Source organism: Chaetodon auriga, chromosome 4 (assembly GCF_051107435.1).
Source record: "Chaetodon auriga isolate fChaAug3 chromosome 4, fChaAug3.hap1, whole genome shotgun sequence".
Classification (NCBI taxonomy): Eukaryota; Metazoa; Chordata; class Actinopteri; order Chaetodontiformes; family Chaetodontidae; genus Chaetodon; species Chaetodon auriga.
This window is the reverse complement of record NC_135077.1, coordinates 20,349,909-20,370,508: the sequence shown is the minus strand read 5'-3', so window position 1 is coordinate 20,370,508 and position 20,600 is coordinate 20,349,909. Positions and strand designations below refer to the sequence as shown.

General features: G+C 43.7%; 1 protein-coding gene across 2 annotated transcripts in view; it reads right to left on the bottom strand.

Annotated features, from left to right (window-relative positions):
- The window catches only part of frem3 (Fras1 related extracellular matrix 3), a 28,438-nt gene extending 9,644 nt beyond the window's left edge, over positions 1 to 18,794 (bottom strand). For both annotated transcript variants that reach the window (XM_076728606.1, XM_076728607.1), the window contains exons 1-6: positions 13,766 to 18,794; positions 13,303 to 13,392; positions 2,988 to 3,134; positions 2,031 to 2,261; positions 1,808 to 1,933; positions 1,248 to 1,499 (exon numbers count right to left, since the gene is read on the bottom strand). In XM_076728606.1, the coding sequence (XP_076584721.1) occupies positions 1,248 to 1,499; positions 1,808 to 1,933; positions 2,031 to 2,261; positions 2,988 to 3,134; positions 13,303 to 13,392; positions 13,766 to 18,794 (5,875 nt within the window). The remainder of the gene's footprint in view (positions 1 to 1,247; positions 1,500 to 1,807; positions 1,934 to 2,030; positions 2,262 to 2,987; positions 3,135 to 13,302; positions 13,393 to 13,765) is intronic.
- Between the last annotated feature and the right edge of the window lie 1,806 nt (positions 18,795 to 20,600).

The following is a 20,600-nucleotide window of genomic DNA, read 5'->3' as shown; positions in this document are numbered from 1 at the left end:
CATTTTCTTTGACGGATCAGATCAAACCAATGACATATTTGTGATTTATAGCTTTTAAAAAAAACATTCCTTCTCACGCTGAAATCTGAAGTCTAACATAAACAGGCAACGCAGGCCTGAATACCACAGAACAGGGGAAGGAGTAAAAACACGCCAGTCATTTGGATTCTCGACATAATAGCCCCTCTCTCTCCACCACCTGCCTTTTGGTCCCTGCAGACAAAGGGATGCCCTCTGTTTCCCCTGAGCTCCCCTGAATGCCAATGAGGACAGAGGTCGCTCCAGGAGCACATTGAGGTTTAAAGCCCTTTTATCTGTCAGACAGGTTACAGTGTAGCATAACATCCACTGAGACCGCCATTCTCCCTCTCAACACCTGTCTATTGTTCTCTTGTTGCATACACTCACTCAGGCAGACAGAGGCAGGCAGAGAAGGGTGGATAAATGAAGCAGAGAGTGTAAACAAAGCAGCCAGATTCAGACCCAGGAAGGGTAAGACACTGCAGACACTGCAAAGACATTAAGACAAGTACAGCATCCAGGGCTTTTCCTCTGTGAGTGTTGTTAGTGAGCCGCCTGAGCACCTTTGGTGGCTTAATGGCAAAGCAGGGAATTAAAGAGGTACAGAGCAACAGGATCACCCATGACCTTCAGCAGCACCGTAACCACATCTTCATAAATAACCTCTGAGTCCAAGTCGAAGGCCAAAGAAAAGAAGCAGCTTGGACAGAAATGGGAGCTAGTTGCCTGCAAAAAGTGCCCAGATTTGTATTTTCTGAAAAAATGGCCAACTTTACAAAAGATCACTGAGCAGGACACGAAAGAAAGGCTGAGAGAGAAAATGCAGAGAGACAAACAAAACGTTTTCAAAGCAAGGAGCTGCCTTTGGGCTGTGAGCTGTGAATCAGGATCACATAAACTCGTAAATCTATAAATGTAACTTTATTAGATTATGTGTAGGTTGTTGGTAGTTTTTTAAGTTTAAAAAATTCTTATGGACAGATGAGAAGACATCTTTGAGATCGTTTGTGTCGTTCACTGCTTCTATCTATCCATCCATCCAGCAATCAACAGTATGTGTCCATCTGTCCGTCCCTCCATCCATCTATCTGCTAAACTGACCCCATCCAGACACATGACGTTTTCAGGGGTGAGGAAAGTGTCATTACAGCAGAACAAGCGCTGCTCTGTTCACATTATTGGTGATTAATGACTCAGATTTACAGGCGAACACCGGCTCCACTCACCGTCATCGCTGTCTGCCAGGATGGTGACCTTGGCGGTGGAGAAGTTGGCGCCCACCTGGCCTCCCATGGGCATGCTGAGGCTGACGTTGAAGCTCTCTTCCTCCTCATACAGGGAGTCGTCGATGATAATGATGCGGCAGAGTTTCTCTCGCTCATCCTTGTCAAAGCGCAGCACGCTGGTGTGGTCCTCGGGTCGGGTGATGTAATCGGAGTAGGACAGCACGGTGCTGGGTATGGTGCCACTGGCCGTCGCTGAGGAATTATGGGAACAGGGAGAGGACAGGAGATTAAACCTGAAACGTCAGTTATTCCTGTGGGGATGCGAGCAGCATGAAGTCATAGGATTCAAAGGGAAAAGGTCATATATTACATACTCATAGATAAAAGTAGCAACAAATAGGGAGTGAAAATAATAATAATGGCATGATACATGAGACAACAGGTAAAAAATTGAGCAAAATTTGGTTATTGCACCAACATTTTAATTACCATTCATTGGTAATAAGGTTTCTTTGGAAGCTTTTCTTTGGCCACAATCATTACAAACGGCTTCGTCTCACCTTGCTGAGTGTAACAGACGACCATGAGCTCCTGGCTGGCATCTCCTGAGCGTCTCACCGGCACCAACAGCTCTCCAACATCCTCCTCGATCTTGAACTCTGCTTGAGGAATGAAGACCGTTGATTCTGTTTTGGAAAGAGAAACACGGATGGTGATGAGTAATGACGACACTGCATCCATTCAGGTCTTTGAATAGAAGAGGCTGTTTTAAAAGATTCCCACCATCTCCAGGATCCACGATCTCCACTGTTGCTGTGTCGGGAAACTCCAGCACAGCCATGACTGGGTCTGACAGCTGAATCTCGAAGGTCTCCGAGGTCTCGAACTCCTGGTCTGTGAAGATCTTCACCTTCCAGGTTGCTGTAGTCTGGCCGGGGTTGAACTGGACCTGCTTCTGGGCTTTACCGCGGAAGTCTTTGTCCTTCTCAGCTGTTCCATCCTTGGTGGCAATACCTGAGAGGCCACAGAGCCGCAGAACTCAACATTCAACAACTGCTTGGGTTTATATTTGGATAAAATCTGCATCTGTAATGTTATTCATAGGCGTGTTCCATTGTTTCCGTTCTTGCATCTTCAAAGATAGAAGTGCACCCTGTAATATGTGCTGCTGTAAATCTGCTGCACGCAAACGTCTGACGCAGCCAAGCACACCAGAATGTTGACATTTCCTCGTGACCTTTACCAGGAAAGGTTATACGTGCTCTCAATCACACCTCCTTCAGACAGGACGGGAACTGGAGCAGCGGTCAAACAGGAACAGAACAGATTCACACCTTTAGCGACACAGCATTGTTGTTAGTGTTAGGTTGGTTTTAAATCTGGCTGAGTTTAACTGAAGACATCCTGCAGCTTAACGTGAATCTGCAGAGATTTTAAATGAGACGTGTGGTGCTGATGTTTTATAGCAGGGCTGCCCTTTGAAATGGCACATAAATAACAGTCTAAGGGGCAATAATTCCTTGTTAAATTGTCAGGTTAATAAGGGCATGTTGTGTAGTGTCATCATCCTTCATATCAATTCACTGCTGACAGGAACAGAAACGCCACAAATTCTCATGCTCGCCCTCAATCTAGTTATTAGTCATTAGGTTACAAAACAGTCAATCCATTAAGTTTAAAATCCAATGAAAAGCACCTCCATTCATGACAGATGCTAAACAAACGGCCGTCAACACTTACTGACGAAGGAGGTTTCCCCCAGGTAGCCTCTGCGTTTGAGTGTCACCTCCAGGAATTTGGCGTCCTCATCCACCAGATAGTATTCCTTCTCCAGAGAGATCCAGGCCCAGTTGAGCCGGAATGGCTGAGGCTTAAGTTTGTTTCCACCTAAAAGGGTGAAAAAAAGGTTATTCCAGCAGGTCTGTGTTTGGAAGACTTTCTCCGCTGCACAGTACAATGAGGAAACAATCTAGTTTGTTCATGTTCGGAGCCGCTGAGGCATATAAACTGCAGCCTGCTCTGGGCTCAAGGATAAAAGAATCAAAGGGGCATTTTAATTTCAGAGGGGAAACATGATAACTTAATGCCAGGGCTTCCCTAAACCTCCCTTCACTGAGCCTCAAGCCTTCTTATTTCCCTGATTCTCATCCACCTGGACATTCACACTCTCAACCCTCAACAGAGCACGTACAAACACACATATCCACAATCTGCTTTCGGAAGAATTCTGTGTATAACATCTTTAATGAAGCTGGCCTCATCATGTCCACACTCTGCTACAAGGTGAAGGTTTGAATGTGAGATCTGTGTTTTCAGGGCTGAGAGCAATGAGGCTTCTTTTTGCTCCAAAGGGGGACTGAGGGATTACCCTCTCTTTAATAAAACCTTAACTTACCTCAGCTTCTTGTCTGACAAACTCATGTTCACATATTCTGTACACATCATTAGTTTTAATCTGACTTTGATTAAACACGTCTTTATCATGTGTGAAAGAGGCCGTGCTCACAAAACACTCTCCGGCAGAGTCACCTGCCACTGATCCACATCTTTAGACCCAATCCTGTCCTTAATCCATACTATCTCATGACTCATGTAATCCCTCAAACTGTCAGCTCAGTTTTGGTTACTGACGCGATTCTGGCCGCCTCAGAGATATTTAAGACTTTAGGTTCTGCTACATAATCTGTTGTTTTAACAACAGCGGCGAAAGTCCCAAATGTCTTCTCCTTCAGCGAGACGAGCCCGGTGACCTGTGACTTTTGATGTGAAATGGGTCAAGCTCTGCGGGTTCTTTAGATCAGGGAAGTTAGAGGAGTGCCTCTCTTTAGTCTTGCACGGCTGGGCACACCGACAGCGGCCTTGTTGACCTCACTCTGCTAAAGACGCGTAGACAAACAAGGGAACTTCACAGGGTCAGACGAAAACGCAGTTTGGGAGGACAGCTGCGTCTTTCTTAAAAACTAATCATGCTTAATTTGGTGTGATGCATGTCAGAAACTGTAAATACGAGGGTGAACATAAGATCATGCCTGTCAAAATAGCTTGAAAAATGACAAAGTGTACAGAGAACAATGGCAAGGAGCGCCTGCCTCTCCACACAATAAACCAGCATTGAGCTCAGTTTTGCCTCAGTGAGGAGGAAAGAGGCTGCAGTCTTTATGCTGTGTGGCTGGGGAGAATGAAAACACTGGGTGGGGGGTTGAGGGTGGGCATTCAAGATGCGAAGGGGGCCACTTCCTCACACCCACATGTCAACACCGAAGCCAAACCTGGCCGAGTCAAACGGGATGACCTGGTGCTCAGATGGAGCCGATAGCATCGGGTGGATTTTCTGGGACTGACAGTAAACATGGAGGCCCTTTTCAGCAGACTGAAGGCGACTGTAGGTTCAAATAATCGCAGTGCCGTCGTCCACACACACAGAAGGACACATGAACGCCTGGCTGAAGGCAGGCAACGTGGAGCCGCAGAACCCAGCGGGTGCAGCGACCCTCGACCAAGCTCCACGCTCAGGTTTCCAGCAGTCATGGCTAAAAATACAGGAAACATGTATCATGTCTGCTTTTGCTCAGCCTGAATTCCTTTTTAGTGTTTATACAGAACATACATAAAACGCTAAATTTAGAAAACGTACAGTGCGACTTTGTTGTATTCGATGCAGAAACAACTACACACAGTGACTGTATTCTGAAAATGTACGCAAACCTCTGACCGATAAGACTTCAGCTCAGTCTGCACTGCTTCTCATGTCCTGAATGGATAACCGGCTAAAGAAAACTCCTTGTTGAAGCCTGATGTCTGTCTTTGACAAACTTCAATTATCAGGTTGTTTCTGAGCTGGACAAAGTGTGTCCTGGCAGCTGGCCTTATTTGGAGCTGATATGACGAGAAGCTTACTCCATGGCTATCATCGCGGATTATCAAATGAACACGGCGGAGACAAAAAGCTGCCTCTGTTTTGGCATCGAGCAATCAGGCAGCTTTGGGTTTCTGCATCGCTGCAAGGACTAAAACAATGGAGGTTTTATGAATGAGACAAGAACGCTGCTATTGGACCAGCATTTCATAGACAGACTACAGAATACTGTGCTGAATAACAACCTTAAGACACCTTTTAAGACTTTTACTGATAAATGCAGTACTGTGGCACTCATCTGTCATAGTTTCTGATGTATTTTTGTCCTTCTATAACTACATTTCAAACTGTTTTTAGAATATTATGTTAAAAATATATAAACACTGATCAGATTTACTCACATAGATTTACTCAGATGTTGCCTGACTTATATCTGCAGTCCAAACAGACTTCACTGCTGTAATTTAACATTTCATTTTGTGGCCACAGCTGATAGTTTGCTCATCTTGGGCTTTTGTCAAACTGCTATTTCCAAGGTCAACAATAACTCTTCAATCTCAAATTATGTCTCCTTTTCTCATTAATATGACCTTCAGAACTGAATGAATGCCCGCAGCACATTTCGGCCAGCAGGATGAATGAGTTACATCTGCCATTTTCCTCGACATGTGTACACTGTGTGGTCAACAGGTGCTGCTTCTTTGCAGTAGAAGCAGTACTTCTGTCCAGAATAACTACTGTCAGGGTCGATGTCTCTCTTTCTTGCCCTTCCTCAGCCTTTCCAAGGATTTTCTAAGGCATCTCATTCACTGTTAACTCCAACAAAATCTCATAGTGACATTAAGTCAGAGGGAGGAATAACAAGTAGAACAGTTTTCTGGCTGAGTTCAGCAGCGTCAAAGCAAAGACTCCCGTCTATCGCTCTCTGTCTTTGTCTGTCTGCGTCCCACGAAACCTTCCTTCCCGCCAGACTCCCAGATTATGTGGAGCAGAGTGACAGCTGTACTCCACAAACCCCCCTCCATGTTCCCCTTCCTCCCTGTGTCGGCTTTGTTCGCTGAGGGGCTGGACAACTGAGAGCGACAGCAGGCCGCAGTCTGGGTGGGCCAGATCTACCACCATGGCATGCCTCCCTGCCTGCCTCCGCATTGTTCAGACCAGTGGAAGAGAGGGGAATCTCCCTGTTCTCTGACTTCTATTGTCGATGTCAGACACTGAGGCTGGAGCTGGCATGAGTCTCCACAAACCAAGAAATAATCAAGATGCCAGACTTCCCAGAGTAACGCAGATGGAGTGCTTCAGGGAGGAGATGGTTTGGCTTCGCTCAGAATAGAAATGAGAAAAAATTCTTCAAACATGGAAGTCAAAATAGCTTCTCTGACATGATTTTAGACATGATTAATGAGCTCATTTCTATGACACACATGCTATATTAGCCTGGCTATCACATCCAATACATACAGTCGCTGCCTGGCTCAGCTCACATTTCCATTAGCTTTTCAAACTGGCAATCATCATAATTTCTGCCGGGATGAAAAGTTTTATAGCACCCACATGTTTCTAAATGTCCCTGTTAGCAACTATTTAATAAATTAGCCTCAGTGTGATTGATGCTATGCACTGACAAGGGAAGGCAAAGAATATTAAAGAAGTATGATAATGTTTTCCCGTTTTAGGACCTGAGTGAGACCTCCTGGATGCCCTCTAGATCTACACTTGACTTATTTTAGTGCAGGAAGTCTCATAGTGGTACATGTAGGTATTCTGGTGCAGCGTAAAAATGATCAGCTCCAGAAACACAAAGCTGTAAATCTGTGAAATACATGCAGGTCCAGCATGATGAATTGACTCAACGAGTGAATGCACTTCATAAAATTTCAAGTATCCAAACTTCTGCCTCAGCAAAACAACATCCACACACATGCAGGACATTATAGCCTGAGAGTTTTCCTGCAGCAGCTTCCTTTGATAGCACATTCTTAATTAGCACCCATTTACACAGCAGTGCTGTCTGCACCATACATAGGCGCAGTGGGATAGTGGGTCAGGCCAGAGATATGATTGGAGCGGAAGGTCAATGTGAGGCTTTGACGTTCACCAGCATGATGCAAGGAAGAGCAACCTTCTAAGAATATCCACATCAAGTGACAAGCATCACCATTATTGCATTTCCTCATTAATCATCCTGTTGATATAAATACTGCGGAGGTTCCAGTCCACTATGCAAGGTATTTAAATACCAGTTTTTCAAGTATGATCTATTAAATCACTGGGATGTCAAAAATCGATGTAAACAGAAGAATGTTAACATTTCTTCTTTACTTTAACATCTTAGGTATATGAAGAGATTTTTCAAATAGTGAAAGCTATTGCGTCCTCTCTGCGCTCCCAAGTATTCATGTCGGGAATGCTGCATGATTATCTATATTAATAACTCTTATCATTCCTTCCGGACAGCGCCAGCATGTGCTGTAAATCGACACATCGCAGTGGCTCGATTGCTGCTTCAGTGCAGTACAGTGAAGCTATCTCTGCAGGATGTCACAAATCATACTCTGTCAGGGCCTGAGAGCTTCATCCTCTCTGACCCTCGCTTGCAACACTTGGCAGGGCCACACAGATTCTTGCAACACTTTGGATATAAATCTAATAGCATAGCAAATGTGGTACTAAGGCTCTTTATCCTTTGTCAAACTACTCTGTGTAGAATGATGAATAACGATGCACGAACAGCAGACATAACTAAAAAAGCTACAGATTTGCACAAACATTATCCAAAATTGTTCCACGGCAGCACTCACAGATGTCAAGTCATGCACCGTCTGCTCAAAGTTATAGTTATGTGGAAACACAACAGGATGAGGCTGTAATTAGGCACAGTGGTGCTCTGAGCTCAACGTCAGCATGCTAACATGCGGATGCTAACTGGAATAATGTTTACCACGTTCATCATCTTAGTTTAGCATATTAGCATGCTCACATCTGCTGATTAGCAACCTAACACAAGGTAGTTTTGGATTTTGGACCTGATGATGCCACTGAATGGAAAGTAAAGGGATGACCCAGGATATGACAATTCACCTTAAGGGGGACATGAATGTCTGCAGCAAATTTCATGACAGTTAATCCAAAAGTTGTTCAGGAATTGTACTGCAAATTTCAACCTCATGGCAATGCAAGAAAAAGTAATGGTATTGCCATAATCAGCATGTTTCACCCTCTGGTCGCAATGGATGTCTCTACCAAATTGAATGGAAATCCATCCAAAAGTGACGAGACATTTTAGTCTGATCCAAAATGTCAATTTGGCAGACAATCTGACAGAGCGACACTGCAACAGTGCGAGCGTGGCTAAAAAGAAAAGGACAAGGAAAGGAGTGCCGGTAACTCAATGACAGCTTGGCTGGGGGCAGCAACAGTTTTGCCATATGAGAGCAGATAAGAATAAACGCTGTAGCCATACATCATAACTCCCCTCCCCTGCAGCCCTCCAACCACCATAAATCAAGGCTGAAGAAAAAAGTGGAAAAAGAGAAAGAAAGACAGAGAACTAGGCGATATCATGGTTCACTGAAAGGGATATGGGGAAAACCCAACAAGGAAAGAAAAGGAAAGGAAATGGAGTAGAGGTCAAAGATGAACACTCTAAAGAAAAAGAATAGTTATACCATGAAGGGGTCTTAGAGGAGGGGAAGGTGTGGTGGAGGGGGACCAGTCCTCAGCTTCTAGTCACAGGGGGCCCAGACTGTGGCACCATTAGCCAGTAAATCTCCTGGTGACTGTTGACACTGGTGACATGTAAGATCCCAAAACACAGTTAGGAAGTCAGGGTGTAACATGGACATGTCAGTCAGCACGCAGTTCTACTGTACACCAGAGTGCAGCGACTGTGCTGAGGAACGTTCACAGGGGTCTAATTATGGTACAGACAAAAAATATATATATATACACATTTTTCAGCTCTTTTCCGCCCATTTTCCCTTCCGTGGTATCAATGCAGCCCCTGGGGAAGTGCCCCTCCAGAGCAGGCACCATTGCAGTGGAAGTTTGCAGGTTATCGGGCTATCTAAGATTGGGTTGGATTTCTGCAGAGCTGGGAGTGGGGTGACGGGGGGCTTTGAAAGGGGATCCCCCTGGAGCCTTCCCTCTCACGTACACACCTGTCTGCTCGGGATACCACTTCACTTCCAGGCCCTGCTCTGTCTGTGGCTCCGGAGTCTGGAGTCTCCAAGGAAGTGCATTCCTCTCCCAGCTCTAAATGATCACATAACACTCAACCCACTGGGGTCTCTGATCCCTCTCCAGAGCTGGAAGACTATATTGTTGCAATTGGAAAAAGCACAGAGGCCGAGTGAACTTATTTGAACGCAGAGGCTCTGTTCTCTCGCACTTCTCATCTGTTATTCAGCAGAGTTTAATTAGTACTGCTGTGAAATCTGAGGATATCTTGCACCTAAAGTTCAACCAATACACTCCAAAGTCAAAAGAGCTGACATCAATATTTTACTCTTGTCCTACGACTAAGCAATGAACAGATGTCTCAACATGTCTAACAGTAAGTAAGGGTCCCCTTTCTTAGCCTGTAGCTCACTGGGCCCATGTCTGATGGACAAGGATATATGCAGGCTGTGTATCCACTTGTAAAAACAAGTATTTATTGCCTCAGTATCCCACACTTTGAATGGCTGCAGGGAGTCTCTGCCCTGGTCACTTGCATGCAGGTTATTGCTTTTCGACTAGAAATTCCCAGCAGATAGACAGAATGACAAGTTGAACTAGGGTTTTTGTTTGAGGTCACTGCCACACCACAACAAGACAGCTGCACTGGTTTTTCAAACTGTGCTGTGGCATTTCATCAGCTATTCTAAATATGAAGGTCAATGACCACAGTTCAGATATCAGATAAGTTAATTTGGTAAAAACTGTTCAGTGTTCAGCCCATCAGTCAATGTTTCTTCATCTCTCCCTGCAGCTCTCACACGAAAACTGTTTGATTCCTCAGATAAGGGCTTCTGTGGGTCATCAGATTATCACTGGCCACACATATGAGCTTCTTAAGTCCTGTTAAAATGATGGATTTTACTTTGGAGGCAGCAAGTGCTCAACATCAGCATTTAGGAGACATTTCTCTGTAAGGTGATGCTAAACATGCTGAAAGTTATGAGAGAGCAAATGTTTATCTAATGATATATAAAATCATATTCTGTGTATGTGAAAAGTTCCCTAAATGCACAAATATTTCCATGTAAACTAAAATATTTCAGTTTTTTAGTCGTCTACAATGCACAAATTTGTGAGCAAGCACAACATTCCACATCTCAGCTTCCTCAGGTAGATTCATTGTTTTTCCTGCTTGTCATGTCAATGATTTATGCACCTCCACCAGACTTCTGCAAAGAGGTCACAAACCAAAGAGCCTGCTCTATGTGTCCTGACTTGATAGAACTGCACTAACTTTTCCCTGAAGTCCGGAATTTAACCGCTGACCAGAAGGTCCACTCTGACACCCTCGGTGTGAAAACTGAGCGTCCACTCCTGACTTCTTACTAAGACACGCTTCAGCTGTGCCTGGCCACACACATGCCATTGCTACTTCAGACAAAGCACATTCAAGACTCTGATTGAGATCTTCATGTATCTGCAGATACATACTATATACATAGTTGTAGAAACATACATGTAACATGCAACACATGTCTCCTGCGGCAAAGTATGTCAACCTGCTATATTACCTCTTGAAGATATGTTAATGATTTTGACTGAGTGCATTTGTGTGTGTGTATTACTGACTTGTGAAGAAGCATCAGTGCAGTGCATGCAGTGGCAGGTACCTTTTACAGGCTGCTAAGACCCTTAAGCAGCTGCCCATATCAGTGCATCTGAAGGGTGTTTCCTAAAATGAGGTCACACTCAAGCTGTGTTGAATTTAAGAACTTACTTAGCGAAATAGCTCTGAAAATGCTTTGTGCAGCACTAAGCTCGACTCGGGGTAAAAAGGCATTGCTGCCTATGAGGGAGGTTTACAGACCATAAGATCATTGTGGACTGTTCTCATCTGCTACTAGTTCACTTTTCTCCCTCTGTCTCTCTTTATCAAACTAATACAAACCAAACAATTGAAAAATGACAGAAGAATTAGCCACTATTTGGATTCATTACAAACTTTAAGTTTACAAATTGTCGTCATTTTTTCTAGTGAAGGAGCAACAAAAAACAATTAATTCACAATTTAAGATTAAGAAGCGTGCTGACAGAGAGCATTTAAAGGGGATAATCTCTGGTGCAAACTTCTAAAGATCCAGAGTTTTGCTTCTCACACAAACACACCTACTTAGATTTATTAGCAGATAGGCTGACCATCAGCATGCTCTCCGCCTGCATGCCACTACATGTCCAGGATAATGCTGCCTCCCCCCAGGAGTCACCTCTTCAACACTTCACATTAGTGATTCACCGGTTGGCTTAAATGGCTTTTATCTGTTATTTGATCTTTTTCCGGAAGTGCCTGTGCATTTGTGCGTGTCTGTGTGTGCCCCTATATATATGTGTAGTGTGTAGTGAGTGTGCAGCTGAGCATGTGCCAACCAGTTTATTATGTGGAATATGTGTATGCTATTAATTACATGTATGTTGTGGTGTGAGCTGAAGCCTGCGGTCTTCACATGTGAACCGTGGTCCAGCAGAAACACGGTTTTGTTTTATGCCCCAGCCTGCACCACTGCACCTGGTTCAGCTGACTTGGCCGGAAGCTTAAACAACATACAAAAGCAAACAGAAAAGGGCCTGTTGAGCTAATCTAAGCCCTTGTGTGCCCTTCCTGTGGTTAAACCTCCACTTAAAGACAGAGAGGCCCACCAGCTTTGCTTCAAGCAGATTAATAGGTCACAAATGTATGATAAAGAAATAATAACAATACTGGTGAACAGATTAAAATAATAACATATGTGTTATTTATTTCAATCAACGTCAGAGCTAATGATGCTAATTAAAATAAATTATCACCTATTACTTGCAGTCTGGGGAAAATGTTAATTACTGGGATCCAGGTGAGGCGAATGAGAGACTTCACCATGCTGACAAAAAGACAGTAATTTGACAAACAGACACATCCTCCCAGTCTTGCCTTCTCAATGGCCCTGATGGAGATGGTGGTATTATCACCAACAAGGCCTTCAATCCAGCATAATTATAGACTAAACTTTCCCTGCTGCATTGATTGCATTTCCAAATCTTGTTTTGTGTTTTATAGCCGACACGAAAATAGCAAAGGCCACCTGTTGCATTTTATTACTTTGCATTTTCTATATTTATAATGTCATTCATGCAAATCTACCTAAGAGCTAGAGGTGACAAGCTTATACAGTATATGATCATGTCTGTACTATTTAAGAGGATTCTTTTAGGATAAACAGGATAAGAGCATGTTCACAGATAGATCGTCACGTTATACCTACAGATATTTAGAATATTCTACAAGTGCAGTTCATATAACAGGGGGCTGTCAGGAAACACAATATTCAGAAAGACTTAGAGAGTTACTGAAAACCAAAGCGTATGAGTGGAGTGCCCAAGTAAAATGAGAAATAAAGGAATTGACGTAATTTGAAATGTAGAGGACCGTATTGGATGTTGATGGCTTGTAAAGCCAAAAGCAGAGACCAGAAAACAGAACATTTTCATTTGAATCCCACTGAACGGATTTTTTGAGACTGATTCCAAGAAGAAAGCATAAAGTGAATACCTCATCAGGCATACCTTTACACGTTTCATTGTGTCACTTCAAGCACAGGATGAAAGGGGACATTTGAAAACTCAGAAAAGTACCCTGGGGGAGAGGATCCCATTGTTCCTCAACAATAAAGTTTAGAGCACGAGGTCGCCCCACCTCTTTCACTTTTACCAATCCACAGTCAGTGTTTGGCTAAAGTCCCCTTTGACCCTGTCCTTTAAACCTGGTACTCTTTCCAGCGGGGCGAGAAGAGATGGTGGCTCTATACTGGGTGTCAGTCATGGCCAACTGCCTTAAGTCTTTGTGATGCAAACACTTGTGAGATTGACAGAGAGCAGGAAGTTTCAATTTTAAGAAGCCTTGAAAAGACAGATATAGTTTGAGGATAGCCTTCGGGCAAGTGATTCCTAAGTAATGAGCCCCCGTTTGGTGTCAGTGCACACAAACATGAAATATTAAAGGATTCCTACCCTTGTCTTCAATTGTGAAGTAGAAGATATCACTTGTGGCGTTGCTCCCATCCAACAGCACGTAACAGATCTTCATGTCATCGATATCAGCTGTTGGTATGACAAATATAGACAGATAGAGTGTTTGCTGAAAGCATGATAACTGACAACTGTGACGACTAAAGCCACTTTTACAAGGTTTTAGTTTCAGCCCTGAGGATCCAATTAAAGTGACATGGGCCTCAGGAGACATGCTTGAGGATTGTTTTATTCAAAGTCTAATATTTTGTCAGTTACAAGTATCTATTACAGAAATCTATACTTGTTATTATACTGATGACAATTATTAGTTAATTATCAATATTATTAGTGTCATTATATAATCAGTTATCGTATTAGATGTGCATGGTATCTTATAAGTATAAATAAATAATCAAATGTTCAAAACTCTTGCAAGAGATTAAATGATGAGACATTATCTTACCTTGTGTGAAGGTCTTGATGCTGTCATTGCCCTGGGCAGTGTTGATGATGAAGCCATGCAGGGGGGCTTGAGACACTGTGTATTTAAGAACTTTCTGGTTACTGTCACGGTCCTCTGATCGAAGGGCCTTGCTGGTGATCAGGAAGCCCAGGTGGCCTGTTTGGAGATTCTTTAGTGAGGCAGCGGCTTTGTTAACCACAATCTGGGGCACACCATTGTCCACAGTATTGATGTGAATCGTCATCATCTGGGGCTTGCGTGTCTCATACACAGTGTCAGGAAAGACATAAAAATCAGTATGAGTGCCATCTGTGACAGTGAAGGAGAAGCTGTCTTCATTGGTCTCAGTGCCATCATGTTTATAGCTGATAAGGTTCTCGTTTAGGTCCTGTTTGGAAAAGGTTACAATTGGCTTGGTGTTGTTGAAAAGCAGCTGCCCGTGCACTGGCACCTGGGTGACTATGAATCGCAATAGGTTGTCTGGGGTGTCACGATCCTCAGCTGTCAACTCAAATGGTGTGATGAGCTTGGTTTCTCCCTCCTCCACAACCAATTTGTTTATAGTCAAGACAGGCTTCTTATTGTCTACATCAGTGATGGACACTCTGAAGGTTCGGAAGACGGGGTTGTAACCATCTGTCACCTCAAACTCAAAGCTGTCCATTTTCATCTCATCATCAGAGGTGTGGATGTAATAGATCTTGTTGCCAGCAAGCTGCAGTTGGGTGAAGGTGGAAATGGGAACACCTGGGTGGTCAGTGCTCTCTAAGTGGCCTCTACTAGGTGCTCTTGTGATACTAAAGCTGAGGTATTCATCAGGGCTGTTAATGTCGGTGGTGCTGAGGAGGTCAGTGGTGAGAGTTACTTTGCCTCCTTCTTTTAGAGTCACTCCTTTGTTGATAACATCTGGAAAGACCATGTCAATGCTTCCAATGTTGATGTAAAAGTAACGGTCAATAAGGGGATTGATGCCATCTGTGACATCAAACTTCAGCAGGTCACGGATTCCCTCCTGTCCTGTGTGTACATACTGGATGAGCTGTCTGTCGATTTCGTCCTGTGTAAAGTTCATCCCGAGGGTAATATTACCTAAAACATCACCAAACTTGCTGATACGCTGAAGGTAGCCTTGGCCTGGGCCATAGCGTACAACATATGTTAGCTCTTTGTCTTCAGAGTCAAGATCTGTGGCTTTCAAAACCCTGTTGCTGATGACTTTTGTCTCTCCAATCTCAACATCAAGGCCATCATTTATAGCCATTCTTGGCGTCTCATCGTCAACAGGAATAACCATTATAAGAACTGTTTTTTCCACTTTATGTTTCCCATCCGAGAGCCTGATTTCAAAGCTGTCCTCTTTGGTCTCCGAGTCATCATGTTCATAGACAATGTTGGATGCCTCTTTGATTTGTTCCAAGTTGAAAGTTTCCACAGGAATAGTACCAGTGCTGAGCTGCTGAACTATTGTACCATGTTTGGGGTTTTTGATGATCTCAAAGTGTAGCTCATCCCCAGGGATGTCAGCATCAGCCGCATTCAAAATTGGTGTGTCAATGACCAGACTCATGCCCTCCATTACCACAAACTCACGGATGAAAATCTCAGGCTTCTCATCATTGGCTGGAATGATGACTATGGGGAAGAAGTGGCGTTCAGAGAAGTTAATACCATCTGAACAGCGGAAGGTGAAACGATCTTCAACAGGTTCAACGCCTTTGTGGATGCTTTGGACATAGTAGATATGACCGAGGGCAACATCTTTAATGTTAAAGGCAGTGATGGCTGTCCCAGCCCTGGATTTCTCAGAGCCTGCAGCTGGGGAGATGTTCTCCACATAACCAGATGTTGGTTGGACAATGATGGTGCACAGGATGTCATCATTGTCAGTGTCGATATCCTCAGCTTGGATGTGGTCCAGAGTAATAACATTCTTCTCCCCTTCCACTGCAACAAACTGCTCTCCAACACTGACAATAGGTGGAATGCTATCAACAGGAAGGATGGTGACATGAACTGTTATACCTTGGACCTTGTTGCCACCAACAACCCACTGATCTGACAAATCAGACAGAGTAAGGTTGAAGGAGTCGTGCTCTTTGACTGGTCCGATTTCACCAGATGTGTGAGCATACACCACTGCCCCATTAATGATGTCTTCCTGGGTGAATCTCTCAGAAGGAGCACCATTAACCAGGATCTCTCCCAGCCTGGGAGGCTCTTCAACAATGAAAGTGAGCCTGAGGTCATCTGTGTCTTCATCACGGCCCTGAATGACATTACTTGTAATCTCCGTGGCCCCATTCTCCAATACATCAATGGATGCTCCGAGCAGACCTTCTGGGAGTATAATAGTGGGGGTCTTGTCATCAACTGGCTCGATGGTGATCTTAATGGTTATGGGAACCTCGTGAAAACCATCACTGACATCAAGCTTAATGACATCACTGTGGGATTCCTCTCCACCGTGGATGTAAGTTAGGCGACCATTTGCGATGTCTTGAAGTACAAATATTTCACCGTTTGACATGTCGATCCCCAAGTACTGCAGCTGTCCATATGCTGGAGTTTGGGTCACGATGAAGACAATATTTTCATCATCTGTATCCGTATCTGTGGCATGAAGCTCTTTTGTTGTGATAACATATGTATTTCTTTCCATAACAGTGAACCCTGTGTTGGTGATAACTGGGGGTTTGTTGTCAAATGGTTGCAGGAAAATGGTGAAAAGTCCATCTACTGTGTTACCAGAAGTGTCCTCCACAGTGAATGTGAACTGAGCCACTTTTGGAGTGATGCCCAGCTCCTGGTCTGGAGGTTTGTAAGCTACTTTGTGGTGATTAACCTGGGCCTGTGTGAACTCTGTAATTACAGTGTCAGGGCTGTCAGTCAGCACAATTTCACCCAAGGGGGCTGGATTGTTCTCATCTGTGTCAGTTGGAGGCTTAATGATGGTGTACTTCAGGTCCCTACCATCAGAATCAAGATCACTATAACATAAGAATTTCTTCTTGAAGTGTGTTAGCTCATACTCCTGAACTGTCATGTGAAGGGTGGTGCCCGGAAAAAGGTCTGGGGCAAGGTCATCGACAGGATGTATTTTGATCGTGAACATATGTTCACCTGATTGATTAGGAGGGTCATTATCATCTTGGACCCGGAACACAAAATGATCAATCACAGTGGTGGTACTATGGGGTCCGATGTGATGATAGAACAGTTTTCCATCAAGAATATCCTGCTGAAACCATTCAGTCACCACCTGCTCAAACATCTCATCTGTCTCACTGAACTTCCAGAGAGATGGGTCAGAGGGAGGCTCCACTTGCCTTAGCAGGAGCTCCCCTACAGTGGAGTAAGGCGCTTCCAAGACAAACTTGATAGTGGAGTCTTCTGAATCAATATCTGTGGCACTCAAGATGAGAGGAGAGATCTGCATGACTTCATTCTTGAATAGCACCAGGCCAGTGTTAGCATTGATAATAGGTGGCTCATCATCAGTTGGAGCAATAGTAATTGGGAACAAAAACTCAACTTCATTACTGCCGTCAGTCATTCTGAAAATAATGTTGTCACTATAGGTATCGCTGCCATCATGTTGGTACACCACAATGCCTGCATCTAGATCAGCAGGTGTGAAGAACTTCCTGCGAGTGCCGAGTATGGTCAGGACTCCATGTTTTAAGCCGTCAACAACAGATATTCTCACATCTTCCAGGTTATCCTCATCACTAATCTCTAAATTCTGCGAGCTGGAGAGAGCTCGGGACTGCCCTTCAAACAATAGCTGCCCTGTATTTTTGGTCGCTACAGGAGCCAAGGTATTCATAGGCTTCACCACAATCATAAAAGCAAATGTATCAGACACAGCACCATCAGTGTCTACAATTTCAAGCTCTAGCTGGAAAATCCTCTCCACTTCTGAGTCCTCTGAGGGTGGCTTATAAGCTATTTTAAGATCTTTGATGTCTCGCTGATAGAAAGAGGTGATAGGCAGGTTCTGATCATCTGTGCTGATGATATAGCCCTGCTGAGGGCTCAGCGGTGAAGTAATGTTGAAGATTAAATCATCTGGGTCAGATTCAACATCTTCAGCAGCCAGCATGTCACTTGTAATAGCTGTCATCACAAACTGATCAACTTCCATCATCATCATAGCTACAAAGCTGGGTTTAGGGGCGGTATTCTCTGCACCTTCTCTGATTCTAACCATCATTTGGAAATGCTCTTGCATTATGGCGTTGCCTTCGTTATTCCGCAGCTCTACCATCATTGGAATATAGTCTCTGTTTGGTGAGTTGGTTTTAGCTGTGTGCTTGTAGCGAATGCCCAGTTTCACAAACTCATCACAGTCAACCATTTGGCCATTTGAGGGGTTATTCAAAAGAGTGCCATACCTGGGAAGACCTCCTTCGCCGATCAGAGTGGTGATCTTACACTGTGTGACACCATCCTCAAAGGAAAACTCCAGGCCCTTTTTATCAATAGGGTTGCTTTCACCACTGAGCTTTTCAACATTAAGGGGCATATTCCTGGTGAGGATCTCAAGCTGCTGGAAAACCACCTCAACTTCCAGCATGAGAGGGATGATAACTGTGTCTGTCTGGGAGTCATAACGAAGTTGCAATTTCACACGATCCTTGCTGGGGCTCCGAGATCCAAAATGAGTGTATTTCACATCATCTGGTCCAAACGTACAGGGGAACTTTTTAGGAGTCAGCATCCCTGGTTTCTGGGCCAGTGGGTTGTTGTCCAAAACTGTGATGTGGCAGCGGTCACCAGGCTGCACGTCTGTTACCAGGTCATTCACAGGGTCCAGAAACACAGACCGGCCAAAAGGCACCCTGATCCCATTGTTAGCGATGATGATATTGTCTTCATTAGGTCCAGATCTGTGGTGATAAAGATGACCTTGTTCAAATGGCTCTGCATGTACTGAGGCAAAACAGATGCTGAGAGCAAATGTCACAAGCAAGCATCTCAAAAGTGCCCACTTTTGACAAAGTGGGGAACTTTGCAGACAACCAGCCATGTCCACTGCTAGTTGTCTTGCAATTTATTTCACAAGTCAGCAGTAGCAGGCAGATTCCTGTCCCAAATAGACAAAAAGCATACAAAAAAGGAAACTCTCTCTGATGGTTTGGGTCTTGGAGTGTGTCCTCTGTGTCTCTCTCTGTTTCTATGCGGCCACACAGAGACACAAGTGTGGTGAATGCTGCAGGGTTGTGCAGGTAATAATGAAACAGTAGACAGTGACAGGCGCAGGCTCCTCCTTCTGTCAGCGCAGGGAGGGAGCCTCCTGCCCCCATGGCTAATTTAAGATAGACCATTGGACAAGACTGTGAAAGTGCTCCCTCAACCAACACCCACCCTTCTCCCCTCTCTCACTGAAAAAAGTCAGGAAGTAAAATCCAGTGCAAAAATCAGTCTCACCTAATTCAGTAGAATCTGGGTGATTACATACATTTTCACCGTCTATTTCTTATCAAAGTTTTAGTAAAATTCACCATTTTTATATATTGTAGATTAAGATAAGAAGTGCTTTAGTTGTATTTTCTTACTCTCCACAACGACTTGAAAATATATGTCTGATCATTCCTTCATATTTTCATGGCTCACTTTTGAAAATTACTGTACACGTAAGAATTTAATTGTATGAGTGAATGGCATCGGTGCCATGCCACGCACTTAAGTTGAGTAAAGCAACAAAGGAATAAGCAGTAATTTTTGTGGATAATAAACACTTTGCTCAGTATGAAGTTGATTCTGCGAAAGTATTTTGTCAAGTGGTTGAAAACTCACTTTGAAGTCAGCCACAGTATATGGCCTGTTGTATCATCAATGACCTGTGTGATTTCACACACTGCTTTGAGGGGGGGTGAAAGGGTCTAATGATAGTAACTATGTGTAGAGGAGAATAATTCTGCAGTGCAAAACTTAGCCTTACAACTCTCAGTTAAAGGGTGACACGCACAATGTAATATAAATAATATGGGTTATTTTCTTCATTTGTTCTATAGTGTAAAGAATCTAGTTTAAATATAAATAATGCAATACATCAGCAAGGATTTGAGTTCTTACGCAACCTTCAACAGACAAAAAATGAAAAGTTTATTATCACTATCAGCATAATCAGACAAAACACATGACCTGTGTTAAACGATCCTCAAAAGGCCTCTGAGGTCACTGAGAAACCTCGGCACCGTCCCACACTGAAGGACAATAACCTGACATCAGCTGGCAGGACAGGTGTATGGACTCTGTTTGGTCTTAGACACACAGAAAACACAACACAGCTCAAAATACTGCCCAGATACTTGGAGATTTCTCATGTGGGCTCGCATATATACAAGCCTGTAAGTAAGACGATCACTTAAGATAAGATTTAAACAATGCAAGACATACAAATATCCAATCTTGGAAGTCTCCTTTATCATGACAGAGCCTAATTAAATATATTTCATGATGTCAGATGTTACCTTTTGTCTGTCAAGAAAACGTATAAAATGTGAAACATGATTTTAATGACACCAGAAATGTTATTTTAGTAAGAAGAAAACACATTGAAGAGGCTTTTTCTGCAGTGGCACTGACGAAGCACAGCCTGGAGGAATCAAGCAGTCATACTGGATGCAGGGAGAATGTGAGAATGTGTACTCAGTATGGTGCACAAGGTCGCGTTAAGATAAAAATACCTAGTAGCCTTTTATGGGTCATCTTTTGAGTTCGGCCTGACACTCGATGAAGTGATCCGCTTGCATTGCTCAAACATTTTCACACAGTTCTTTCAACCGCAATGGCTGCCATTTGTGAAACTTTTGACAGTGTTATTGTCACT